This window comes from Dermacentor andersoni, chromosome 1 (assembly GCF_023375885.2).
Source record: "Dermacentor andersoni chromosome 1, qqDerAnde1_hic_scaffold, whole genome shotgun sequence".
Taxonomy (NCBI): domain Eukaryota; kingdom Metazoa; phylum Arthropoda; class Arachnida; order Ixodida; family Ixodidae; genus Dermacentor; species Dermacentor andersoni.
Genome location: NC_092814.1, coordinates 254346496 through 254360170, shown reverse-complemented (window position 1 = coordinate 254360170; position 13675 = coordinate 254346496). Strand labels below are relative to the sequence as shown.

At 45.3% G+C, this 13675-nt stretch overlaps 1 protein-coding gene across 4 annotated transcripts in view; it reads left to right on the top strand.

Moving 5' to 3' along the window:
• Nucleotides 1-13675, top strand: part of LOC126548278 (nephrin-like) — a 727088-nt gene that overhangs the window by 701156 nt on the left and 12257 nt on the right. For 2 of the 4 annotated variants that reach the window (XM_055063646.2, XM_055063645.2), the window contains exons 11-12: nt 8557-8763; nt 9160-9255. In XM_055063646.2, coding sequence (XP_054919621.2) covers nt 8557-8763; nt 9160-9255 — 303 coding nt within the window. The remainder of the gene's footprint in view (nt 1-8556; nt 8764-9159; nt 9256-13675) is intronic. The other 2 variants (XM_055063648.2, XM_055063647.2) reach the window with 1 other exon arrangement.

The window sequence follows — 13675 nt, the reverse complement described above, 5'->3', positions numbered from 1 at the left end:
GGGGAGCTCGCAAGGCGGATGCACTTAGAATGAATTCTCAGGATGACACCAGTTTCGAGATATTAATTCCCCAACTTTGCGGAGAAATGCTTTGGCGTTTCATTTACTTTCGTGTTCAATGCATAAAACGAGCTTTTGTTAAGAAAGTAAGCGGAACGACAGTAAATTTTTACCGGATGTTTGACGGCCCGTGTCTCGTAAATGGCATCATCCACAGAATTCTCTTCAAGTGCATATGCCTTCTAGTCTCACCCGCTAGAATTAGTAAATTGCAATATGTGCCATAAGGTAATTAGCTAAAAACTTAATGAATACATTTTTGTGAATTAGTAGATTACACATTTAATCTTTTGCACAAGTAAAGTCCGCCTCGTCTAATAGACAACCGCATGGACTAGAATTGCGCTATCTGGCACAGGTAATCCTGAAAAAATTTTTGAATGTGTTCGCTGAAACACCCTGCAATTATAGACTTGAAGGAAATGACTCTGCTTGCTACAGGAGAAAGAAATGCAATTTCTGTAAACAACTACACCAGCATCGACGATGACGTGGAACTCCTCATAATTTTGACTATATAAGCAATAGTTGAGCAAGTCCTTCAGGTGTATCTAAAGTTTTGGTATTCATTGTCAGAACATTGTCCATATAGCCGCAAGAACTAGCGGTGTTCACGCATGATGCAGCTGGGAACCACCTCAATACTTTGGTGTATTTTTATAAATCAAATGTTCACAAAGTACATTACAGGGAGTGTTAGCCAACGATATGGCGGCGCGTACAGAACATGCCTTCCACCGCATATGTCACGTTGTACGGGAATTTTGGTGTAGACAACTTATTTGTGCTCACAATAAGGATGGCTTGGTGGGCTAGTTGATGAAGCATCTTAAAGGGTTAACAGCGCAAACGGACGGCGACACAGAGAAGAACAACAGGACACAGCGCTGAACTACAACTGGTACTTTAGTGGCAGAAGCAACACATATATAGGCAGAAACAGGCAATGGTAAGGCCAACAAAGCCAAACACCAAAAAATTAAGAAATCGGACTCTCATCATATCGCCCTCTGCCCTTTACGAAGCGTCATTCAGATATTCAATTTCCTTTTTCGAGAGCGTCACTGATGGCATGCTTACGCAATTATGTTCATCACAATGGATTTCATACGCTTCGATCACTTCACTTGTCAGTTTGTCCTTCTCTTTCTTAATCACTGTGCACCAGCCACTTGTGGTTAAACTGTATAAATTGTACTTCTAAACCGGTCTACGGCGAGTGAGGGAGCCTTCGACACGATGAAGCGCCTTTGATGCCGTAAAACTCCGGTATTAGCGATTTGCCCATATCTAGGCCAACGCTCACTATCAATCCGCGTTGATCGCTCAGTAGTTTCTATAATGCTGACACTCAGAAGCTGCTCAAGGCGGGATGGCAGAAAAGAAGTAAAGCATACAGAAGCGAGGCATAGACAGGAAAACGGGACTTCCATGTCTATGCCCCTTAAAGTGCAAGCTGCAAGAAGATCGAATTTCGGTGATGTGCACGGCTTCTGCTGCCATTTCCTGCGAGCCCGTAGAGTAGCGGAAGTTTAGGTTCAAGTGTTCAAGCTTGTTTCATTTGTCATACAATACCAACAAGAATCTGAGCACGATTGCCTTGTATATCTTGATGTTTGTTGCCTCCTTTTGTAACACCCCGCAAGTGGTCATAAAGGGAAAATAAATTATAATGATGAACAAATGCTGGCAACATAGGTGGAAACTTGTTATTTTACTGCGGGTGGCCCGACGAGCTTTCCTGTACGAATTTTTTTTTTCCGCGTACAAAATAATTGTTACGCTACAGCAGCACCTTTCTTTGCGGTAGGTGACGGTTCGACATTTTGCAGCGAAGCTGTTAGCCTCTCAGTGGTAGGCATTTTTTGTGTCCGTCCGTGAACAAAAATGATCATCATCATCAATGGCTCATACCCCCCTAAGCAAGCAAGAATGCAATGACTCATCCCTCGTATTGCAGAGGCTACAAGCGCTCAGCAAAGCGAAGCTAACAGTGCGTGCATTCATTGAAATCACCCGCGCAGAACAACCTACGTTTCAATAAAGAACAAGCTCAAAACGAGCATTTCAACCACCAGTAAAACATTCCATACCCCCTCAGAAGTTGTAGTGATGGTTTCTCAGGAACTTCGCTGGACATCCATTTTTACAGGGCGGGGATGGCGAGTGACTTTGTGCAAAGAAACAAGGACGAAGGAACCTGAGAAGACAGTAAGGATACAGTAAATCAGAGCTAGCAGAACGCCATCAACGAGTGGTACATATTTTTTCGATGTTTCTTCATTCTTAACACGAAGCACTGCGAGCGTATAAGTTTTTAGTACAACGATTTTAGTACACAACGATTTCTTATTTACAATAGAAATAGGAAGCAGTCTTACTGAATTGTGTACGCCAACAGCAATGAATAAAATAACCGCCCAAGCACTCGGTACAGACGGTTAACCACCGAAGCTGAAGCGTGCGGCCCCGGTGTTTATCACTGGGCTAATCCCGACGGTTCATTAGACGACGGCTTGGTAGGCTGCCGGATCCTCGGTAGGCAGCTGCTGCTAGCGCTCGGCTGCACGAGCCTCTTGTTGTGCCCGGGCTGAAGCATCAGCACGGCGTAGATGAGCTCATTCCCGGTTCTGCTTGCGGCTTTGCTGATCGAACGCTGCCTGCTTCTGAGGAGTACGTACGACGCGTGGCCTGCCCATTTCGGAGCCGGAGACATACTGGTGCGCGCGCGCTCGGTTGCGGCGAAGAGCAACATCACTACTGGCGCAGCCACTCGCGCGCCTCTCTTTCTCTTTTTTTTTCGCGCTTGCGCATGGGGTTGCGCTGAAGTAGTTTTCGGCGAAGAGGCCACCGACGGACGAATCGGCTAGCCATATACAGCTTCGTTGTAGAAACAATAAAGAGTTTTCTTTCTCTGTCGAACCACACAGCTGAATAAAAAATGTGAAGTTTAGCGTCTTCAAAGTGCACAGTGGGTTACGCGGCACGTGGTAATGCAGGGGCTCCGGATTCATTTTGACCTTGTAACCGAGAGAACGAGCACAGCGAAAGGTGAAAGAGCGAACGCGTAGCGTAGCGGGGCATAAAGGTGGCAATAGCGAAGAGAGCGCGAGGAGGAAAGCAAAGGAGGATGCTACTGTAGAAGCATGAGCCGGAAAGCGGAGGAAGAGAGTATGGTGAAAGACTGAGTAACGTGGCGTAGAGAGACTACGAGATGGCGCCCTAGTGTTTGTGATTTGGCTGTATTCGCGACACGAATTGTGTAGTACTTTCTGGAAGCTACGTGGGCACCAGCAATTACACCGGAACCTTCGACGAGTCATGTGTAAAAGCCGATGCGCTTGATCCGCAGATCAGATTTTCGACGATCGCCGACTCTGCTCACCGCTACCGTTGTGCTTGAGTGTTACTTGTTTTGCGGGGCACAAGTTCGCCCAATAAAGAGCAAAACTTGTAAGTCACAGTTTTAACACTTTTTCGTTCTTCAATGTCACTACCACGTGACAATATAATCATAATACAGAATAGTATCAGCGAGTTATTTCTGAACAATGAGCGATGCAACAGGTGAAAATGCTTTGTCTGCCGCAGCTGCTAAACGAGCTGTCCGAGCAAAGACTTATAACCGCCGCCGAGACGACCGTGTCGTTCACGAACGACTTCTTTGCCACAATATATCGCAAATTCAAAACACTTAAACAGCTGCGCTCGAAATTCGTATTGGGGAGTATCGTAATCGTCGGTGAATCTTTTCCTCATATTATCGGCATTCACATAAATTAAGCGACAGCCTGAGCAATATTGTCACGTGGTAGTGACGGTGAAGAAAGAAGCAGTACGGTGGAATACAAAACTAGCTTTTATTGGGCGAACCTGTGCCCACAAAACAGGCTACACTTATAGCACAACGAAAGCGGCGAACACAGTCGGCGATCGTCGAAAATCTGCTCTGCGGGTCAAGCGGGTCGGCTTTTATAGAGCAGTCGTCGAATGTTCCAGACTAATCGTTCGGACCCGCGTGCCTTCCACAAAGTTCTACACCATTCGCGTCAGGTGATGAAATCAGATAACATAAGTCTCGGCGACAACAGACAGCGGATAGAAGCATCGATAACTTTCCAGAAACTTCGGATACATGCAGGCGCGTCCCATGCTGTGCGATTACATTTGTTAGGCGGCGAAACGTGGTTGCCCGATAAAGATAAGTACACGTGTCAATATAAAGCGGAGCACGCCCACGCCGACCATACTGTAAAAAGCTTTTTGTCCATTGAAGAATTTACTGAGCACAAGGTTAAAGACTTCTTAAAATAGACCTCTGATGTTGGCGGAAGGAGTCTGTCAATGACAAATTAGGCCATGGCGATAGGCCGGTGGGTGGGGGGTATGCTTCAGCATCGCCGGGTGTTGCCTGAGCGACCTCCGGGAAAGTTCGGGGTATGGCGGGGAGCAGACAGTTCGAGCCGCCTAGCCTCTCTCGTAGTCAGCGCCTATGGCTGGCGAGATAGAGCCGCCAGATCAGCACCACGCGTAACTATAAACTCTGGGTCGCATTAAGTAGCACGGGTTCTGCCCTGATGCTCGGTGTTGCAAAGCTATAGTCGCTTTCGTTTTCTTCCCCAGAAAGAAGGTGTAAGGAATAGGCAAGTGAAGCTGTGCGGAAAGTCTCGGCGCAGAGCGCACCCGTGCAATTATTAATGCGAAAGCATTGTATGTTGCATGAGGCAGAAACCCCGGCGTGATCAAGCGACGGTACCAAAAATGGCCGACGGCGCAGAATAACACGTCAAGAAATGCTTGGATTGGCGTCAAGTTTCTGAGGGAGGTTCCTGTAAACAAAGTAAGTTAATAGCTTGTAAAAGAAAATTTGGCACATTTGGGTCTGGGTGGGAATCGAACCCGGGAGGTCCAGACGAGCGCGCTTCCCTGAAGGCACGCCTGTTCCACGGTTGTGCTCGACTAAAGCTGTGTCTAGTGCTTGCGTCAGTGCACACGTCACGTCGCAGTCATGTTGGAGTAAGGTGACTTAAGGTGGAGCAAAATGAACTAAGGTGAAGTGAATGAAAGTGAATTAAAGGGGATCATAAATAAATAAAGTGGGTTAAGATTGATTAAGGTGTATTATTGTTCGTACAAATTAGAGCAAGGTGGAATAAGTTGGATTAAATTGGATTAAGGCTAGTAGAAAGTAGAGAAATATGGATTAGAGTGGATTGAGGTAGACTGAGGTTAGTACATATCAGAGCAAGGGGGATTAAGTTCGATTAATGTAGAGTTGTGAAGGAGACGTGACAATGTATGACGTCACGTATCATGCATGTAACGAATTAGAGAAACCAAATTCTTTCGCATTCAAATGGCGCAAGGATACTTAAGTGACTGTCAATTTTTTGAAAGGGCCATCCTCCGGTTTAGCCATTGCAAACAGACAAGCGCGGCACGTACATCACACAGTGACAATCGTGTTTCTGCAAAGTACCAAACCACTGCATGGCCACGAAAACAACTGAAATTTCAAACAAAAGGGCACGCCTACTATCTATCTAAAGTGTAACTACAAGGCCTACTGCGCGCATGTAGTATGTGAGAGAAGGAGATACTTTAATGTTTCGGGACAGGGCATTCCAGTCCCAAACTATTAATGTAAAGTAAACATGTGTTTAGCATCGTTTTAAGAACACCACCGCTTAATGAACCGATTCCCGCATCATATCCTTACTTTACATTAGTTTGACTCGAGCTTGTCGAACCAGAACCCTGGCTGCGACGGCCCGACCCCACAGTGTTCACGTGAAGTTGTTCCCGTTAGGACGAGATGATAGCGGCAACGTGCGCCGAAACGATGTAAAGTGCGTGGGCAGTACATCAACCTGGTATTTCGTTGCTGGTTGCCACCCACCATAGCGGTTCCCGTCCGCGTTCACATGTACATCTTTCAAATAAGTCGGGTTGCGACGCTGATTTGCTGGACGAGTGCTACATATACCCCCCAAAATCTAATTTATATTCTGGGGATTTACGTGCCCAAACCACTTCCTGATTATGAGGCACGCCGTAGTGGGGGACTCCGGACTAATTTTGACCAACTGGGGTTCTTTAACGTGCACCTAAATCTAAGTACACGGGTATTATTGCATTGCGCCCCAACGAAATGCGGCCGCCGTGGCAAGGATTTAATCCTTTGACTTCGTGCTTAGCAGCGCAACACCAAAGCCACTAAGCAAACACGGCGTTGATACTGCAAGAGATGCTAAGGGCAAAGAAATTGCGGGCCTCGCTCGCCAGGCTTAAGAAGCTTGTTGCCACCACATAAACCTACCCCGCCAGTCTCAACGCCGCATTAACCCAACTGGCTAGTGTGTGCTTAGGTGGGACAGAAAAATATCAGACTGGCAAGCCCACTTCACCAGCTTTTGCTGGTTTCATGCAAACGCCGTGCTAATAGATTAGCGCAGTTTACATATACAGGGTCTTGAAAGTTAAAATAACGGTAATTTTATTAAAAGATGCTATGCTAGCTACGAAAGATCTGCTTCCACAATCGGTTTATGCGCTTTGGCGGACGCAATTTTCGGTAGAAATTAGTCACCAAACACATAATAACAAAAACTTCTTATTTCACTTTTTCACCGTCAAAAGCATGGTATATGTTCAAATTTGACACCCAGTCAACTAATTTCGCCATTCAAGGGCGTGGATCACGACATATTTCAAGCCCCCAGTGTGACGTAGCTTACTGCATGTGGCACATCTTTTGCAAGCTGAACGAAGCTGATAAGAGCTGCGCTCTCACTGTAGACTAGCACAAATAAGCAATGACTGACTGCACAAAACTTGAGGACTTGACTTCACGTTTTTTGTTAAAATGACCATTAACTTTGAAGACCCTGTATATTCAGGGTGTTTCAGCGAACTCCTTCAAACATATTTACAGGTTGCCTGTCGCCGATAGCACAATTGCGGTTCATGAGCTAGTCTATTCGAAGAGGGGCAGATTACTTGCAAAAGAAAAATTAAAATGCATAATCGACTAATTAACAAAAATTCAATAATTAGGTTCTTAATTAATTACCTTGTGGCCCATATTGCAATTTACAAATTCTAGCCGTGGAATTCGCAAGGCTAGAATTCGCAATTTTTCCGTTATCGTCCTGGGTGCCACTGGTACTGTATATATCTCTATAGAACTCCTCAGCCACTTGAACTATCGCATACATACTAATGATATTAGCGGCTTTCTTTCTTAACGCACACATCTGATTCTTGCCTATTCCTAGCTTCTTCTTGACTGCTTTTAGGATTCCTCCGTTCCTGAGAGCATGTTCAATTCTATCCATATTATACTTCCTTATGTCAGCTGTCTTACGCGTGTTGATTAACTTGGAAAGTTCTGCCAGTTCTATTCTAGCTGTAGGTTTAGAGGCTTTCATACATTGGCATTTCTTGGTCAGATCTTTCGTATCCTGCGTTAGCTTACTGGCATCCTGTCTAAAGGAGTTACCACCGACTTCTATTGCACACTCCTTAATCATGACCATAAGATTGTCGTTCATATCTTCAACACTAAGGTAATCTTCCTGAGTTAAAGCCGAATACCTGTTCTGTAGCTTGATTCGGAATTCCTCTATTTTCCCTCTTACCGCTAATTCATTGATCGGCTTCTTATGTACCAGTTTCTTCCGTTCCTTCCTTAAGTCAAGGCTAATTCGAGTTCTTACCATCCTATGGTCACTGCAGGGCACCTTGCCGGGCACGTCCACGTGTTGTATGATGCCAGGGTTAGCGCAGAGTATAAAGTCTATTTCATTTTTAGTCTAGCCATTCGGGCTCCTCCACGTTCACTTGCGGCTATCGCGCTTGCAGAAGAAGATATTCATTATCCGCATAATATTCTGTTCTGCAAACTATACTAATAGCTCTCCCCTGCTATTCCTAGAGCCTATGCCATATTCCCCCACTGACTTGTCTCCAGCCTGCTTCTTGTCTACCCTGGCATTGAAGTCACCCATCAGTATAGTGTATTTTGTTTTTACTTTACCCATCGCCGATTCCACGTCTTCATACATGCTTTCGACTTCCTGGTCATCATAACTGGATGTAGGAGCGTAGACCTGTACGACCTTCAATTTGTACGTCTTATTAGGTTTCACAACAAGACCTGCCACCCTCTGATTAATGCTATAGAGTTCATGTATGTTGCCAGCTATATTCTTATTAATCAGGAATCCGACTGCTAGTTCTCGTCTCTCCGCTAAGCCCCGGTAGCACAGGACGTGCCCGCTTTTTAGCACTGTATATGCTTCTGTAGCACTGTATATGCACTGTATATAATTCCTGCCAAATCTTCAGTGTGTTTGCCTTTACATATCAGGCTGACTGTGCTGACCTGTCCGCCTTCTTTTGTAGTGCACGCAGAGGTCCAAACACTTAGGAGTAGGACGCTGTGTGAAGTATCGACCGTTACATGCGGACACTACCCTTTCTGATTTGTTTCAGCTCAAGAGAGGCGAACAAAGCAGCGTCCCTTGCTGCCCGACGCCAACCAGAAGGAGGAACAGCTTCCGGATGACGACGACGCCAGCGAGCAGCAAAGGGGCTGCTGTCCGCTGGTCGTGACCCTGGCGTGTGCTCTTTCTGCAGGCCTGCTAGTGATACTCCCTGCCGCTGTATTAATCGGTCTTCGACTAAGGAAGAAATATTACCGTACGTATACACTTATACCACGTGCATTTCTTAACGCTGTTCACGAAGTGCTTCTTTTATATTTTTGTGAATAACGAAATAATACCGACATTTCGCGCAGGTTTTTCGTTAATGTGGAGAAGCATGGAAATGAGCATAATGCTTACACAGATTGCAGACTTCATTTACAGCAGGGAACGCGTGCGTATTAAAATGACCGGTTTGTACGTTTCTGCTCATATTTCGCGCAAACACTTGAGCTGGATTTTATTTCATGCATAATCGGAATAATGAGTTTGTTTCGTTCTTCATGCGAAACAACGCCACCAGTGAGGAATGGGGTCCATGTGAAATTACGAAAAAGTTGTTTAAAGTACTTCGTCTCACACGAAGAAGTAATATGCTCTAAACATGCAGGCGAGACAAAGCAGCCTGTAGCGGTAAGCAGAGGGGTAAGCAGGCCAAGAGAAGCAGGCGGCGCTGCCCTCGCCTGCTGCTGTTTACTTCGTCAAGGTAATCCGAGAACAGTGATGTCGTGTTCCCCTTTCTGGAGAAAGAATGCGGACAGCCTTCTCATGCACTTCTATGACTCACTAGCCATACAATGTGTTCGTCGAGTTGAGCACACAACGCACAATACAACACGAAGAATGAGTGTGGACAAGACGGCTGTTTGTTTTATCCCCAGTCGTTCTTCTTACGTCTTCTGCGCTGTATACACCAGACTAGGAGTCGCTTTGTGATTGCTCCACCATACAGCTTGTGCGGTCTTGTCCATCAGACGTCCGGTGGCCAGCATCTAGTGACAGAGAAATATCGCGTCGTTTGCTGCATTTTCTGTCTGTGAAGTACCGAACTCACTGTTTAGGTGGCAGGAAGGTAGTGGTGCCCTCTTCGAGAGAAACCTGCTGGATTCAGAGTTCACAGTAGGCATATCTGTGTCGGCTATAGAATTAACATAACGTTTCCGTCGTCCATGCCGAACTTGTTTAATTGCAGCGATCACAACTCCCTATTCAAAAGCATCAACTTCTCATCCACTAAGCTTTGACATATTTATTTCGCATGTTCCTATACTTCTATCTGACTAATCTAGAACGATTGCGGGAAAGAATTCGGATGAGAATTCAAAGTGCAATGTCCTTCAGAGAAGGTCACTCGATCAGTGTCCTTTATTTCATGAGTAGAAAAATATATCAATAAATTTACAAACGGAGAACCCAGAGCGCAAGGCCGTCTGGGGTCTTCATGTCAGGAAGTTATAATAAATGCGGACTACAACAATGACACCTTTCGAAAAGGCAGAAGCTCAAGTAACGCGAAATAAAAAAAACAGTCGTCAGAATGATGTTTACAGTACAGAACAACAAATGCCTGGTAAAAATTCAAGGTATTAGGTATGGATAAGAAGTGATAGCAACTTGTTTTTGAAGATTACTTATGAGGAGGCATGCTTAATGCGTGTTGGCAGGCGATCTTATTATGAAAATGCAGTAAAGTAAGCGGTATGCATTTCGTAGTTTAAGTGTACTATAGGCAACCGAAAATTCCTATGAAAGGCAAACATGGTTGGGTTAGTACTTACGAGATGATCACCATAAATTTGTGATGAAATTAACTGATTTATGAAATTGAAGAGAATTGCGAGATTAAACTGAACTAATTATTGTACAGAGAGAATGCTGAAGCTTTGGAGTATATAGATATGAAACATTACAATGGCGTGCATTGAAAGTTAGTGTTCGGATATGTTGGTTCTGCATGTACTGTATTGCCATTAGGTGAGATTGATAGGTGGTTCGCCATGATTAGATGTCGTAATTAAGATGGCTAGTAAAGGTGAAGTATAAGGGATGTTAGACAATTCCGAATTGCTACGAGCCGCTACGCATAGAGCAGTTTCAATATGTTAAATAAAGTATGATGATGATGACGACGACGACGACGACGATGATGATGCTGCTGCTGCTGCTGATGATGATATGTTTCAACCCCTTCGAAACGGGGTGACTGAACAGGGTGCACCTCCTACTTTGCTTCACCCAATGGTTCTGTTGCACCCTTCATGTAGAAAATCTTTAATAACGGGTGGCTGTTAAAAACCTTGTAGATTAGTTTCTGTCAAGATGTACATGCTATAGCTTCGTCATTCAGCTGGGTTTGAATTTTCAGCTACTCATTCATGCCATCGAGCACCCTGCATGTTTATGTGACAGATGGTACGGTCTCGACACTTATTCTTTGTGCGCCGTTTCTTTACTTACTCCTAGCATTTTAATCGTGCTTTGTGGTTGTGTGTCACTACATTCAATGCTCAGTTTACCTTTCTATTTGATCGGGATCGCCTAAAAAAGCTACTGCCTATTCCACGAATCAACGTCCAGTCGGTAAAGTTACACGCTTGCTAAAATGTATCCTGTCACGCACAAAAGCATCGTCGATATCTGCTCGGTGCACTTCCTGATTGATGCCACTGACAGTAAAATTGATTACTTGAGCTAGCGTCCAAATCTCCCTGCTTACTCCAAGTACCGCCCTTTCAATTTCACCCCCCTACCTTTAAGCCTCTGGTACCATGCGCATTTCGATCTGCACATTGTCGGAAACGCTTCTGAGTTCGATAAGCCATTCAGCTATTTGCTTCGCGATGCCTGCCCCCCCACCCCACCCCGAAAGTACGTAAATTACTTTCACCATTAGAGGAACCACTATACTCTGTTCCTTCATTGTTTCCCCCATGTGTTCCTTGGACTTCGCTATCACTGACCTAATCGGTTTCTCGCAAGCGCGCTAATCTGCACTCGCTTGTCTACCCCTACACTCTCTTATGAGCGATTCCACCTGGGCTTGTTCGAATCTACACCAAAGACAACTCCATGCCGATTCTCGTCCTCGCTTTTGGAAGCTGTACCCGAAGCTGCTCATGACCTCCTTTCTTTGATATCATCATCCTTCCCTTTGTTACCGACTTCATTTCCCACCCCTCCAACGGTAGTCCGTCCTTTCGTAAACATCACTAACGTGCCCGTCACTGCTTTCCGGCGTGGCTATTTTGGCTTTCTGCCCTTTTTCCGCTTCGGAGCCAGCCTTCTTCGCGGTGCCCGCATCGAAGCGTCCACCATTGCTTGGCGGGATGGCGGCCCACAGCTTCTTTTTTACCATTGCTACCATTTCTTCTACCACCTTTCGCTGCTTCTACTCGTACTTGAATTCGTTTTCTAGCTTCCCTACCTGCTTCGTAAGCTCATCCTAATCATCCAGACGGTCTCGTAGTGACCCTAGCACACGCATCCTACAGACAAAATCCGCCCAATCTACCTCGTCTATCTACTCAAGCCGCATTTCTTCCAACGGGTAGGGGCGCTCGCACTCCGTAAAATACACACGCAAGGCTCCTCTTCTCACCAATTACCTTGTACTAACACCTTCGTATAATAATAATTAGTCGTAGAATAAACATCATTTACCAAGCGCTACCTAACAAAAAAAAAAAAAAAAACAGAAGGAAAGAACCTTAAAAGAACGAAAAAAAAAAACAAAAAAAAAACACCTAGTCTAATCGCGTAGTCTAACCCCTCTAAGAACCAAATGTGCAAAAAAGTATGTGACAAAATTATCGCTTTGGCGCGCTAGTCCTAAAAAAAACAAATAATGGGGTTTTACGTGCCAAAACCACGATCTGATTATGAGGAACGCCGTAGTGGGAGACTCCGGAAATTTGGGCCACCTGGGGTTCTTTAACACGCACCAAAATCCAAGAACACGGGTGTTTTCGCATTCGGTCACCATCGAAATGCGGCTGCCGTGGCCGGGATTCGATCCCACGACTTCGTGCTTAACAGGCCATCCGCGCTATTCCTTTTGCACCCAGAAGGTATCACTCGCTTTCCGGAGACAGCACGTCGGCTTTCTTCGGCCTCACTCGATGGAGTGGACATAAACAAGCAGTGCCTCCGATGGCAGCGAGCGAGAGACGGGTGTGATTTGTGCGAAAGAAGCCGTTCATTTGCAGAATATCAAACAACACGAGTAACGGACTAATAATTAATCATCGCAATAATTCGTGCACGCATGGATACTCTTTGTTTTGCGGCCCGAACTTATTTTATCAAGAGCAGGCTAACTTGAAACAATGGAGGTCAGTCGGAAATCTCAAATTTTAGAGCACTATTTTGTTATAAAAGGGCAGTTAGCGAAGGAAAATGCTCCATATATCAGAAATCAGGGGTGGTTTCATACAGCTATAGAATAGGCATTCGTGTCTTACAGAAAAAGTGCCTCTAAAATGACTGCCCTCCAAATGAAACACAAGCAGTGGCGGATCGCTCACACTCGTATGTCGTTGTCATCTGACCTTTTGTGTGCACGCGTATGCGTGGGAATTGTGCGAATTGGACACCGAACGGTAACTTTGATGCATCAAGCCATATATTCAAGGATCAAATTACAAACAATATATTTTTCCCGGACGTCTCCCCCCCCCCCCCCCCCGCACACGCACGCATGCGCTTCTTTGTTTTCGCTTTTATACTTCGGTTTCATTGGAGTCATCATCAGCGATCAACACACAGTGCGCAGTGAATTTTCTGCCTCACTTTCTGTTTTGAGTATTTGGTGTTCTAGAGAGCGAGAGAGTGCGCATGGCGCGGTGGTGCTGACTACGGGAAGCCTTCAAATGTCATCTGAACGAGGCTAAGGAACCCATAATATCTGCCACTCTAGAGGAATGGTCGTGGCTGTGCTTTCAGCCAGCTGCACACTGCTTCAATTGTGACCGTTTGACTTGTTTCCCAAAAAAACGTTTGTCAGCGCTTCATACATACAGGGATCACTATGAAAAAGAGAAGCCGTTGTTATCATACAGCGACAAGGACTCCTGCTTTGTCTTTTTTTTCAGTAATAATAGAAGCAGCTTGAAGACTTAAGAGAAGGT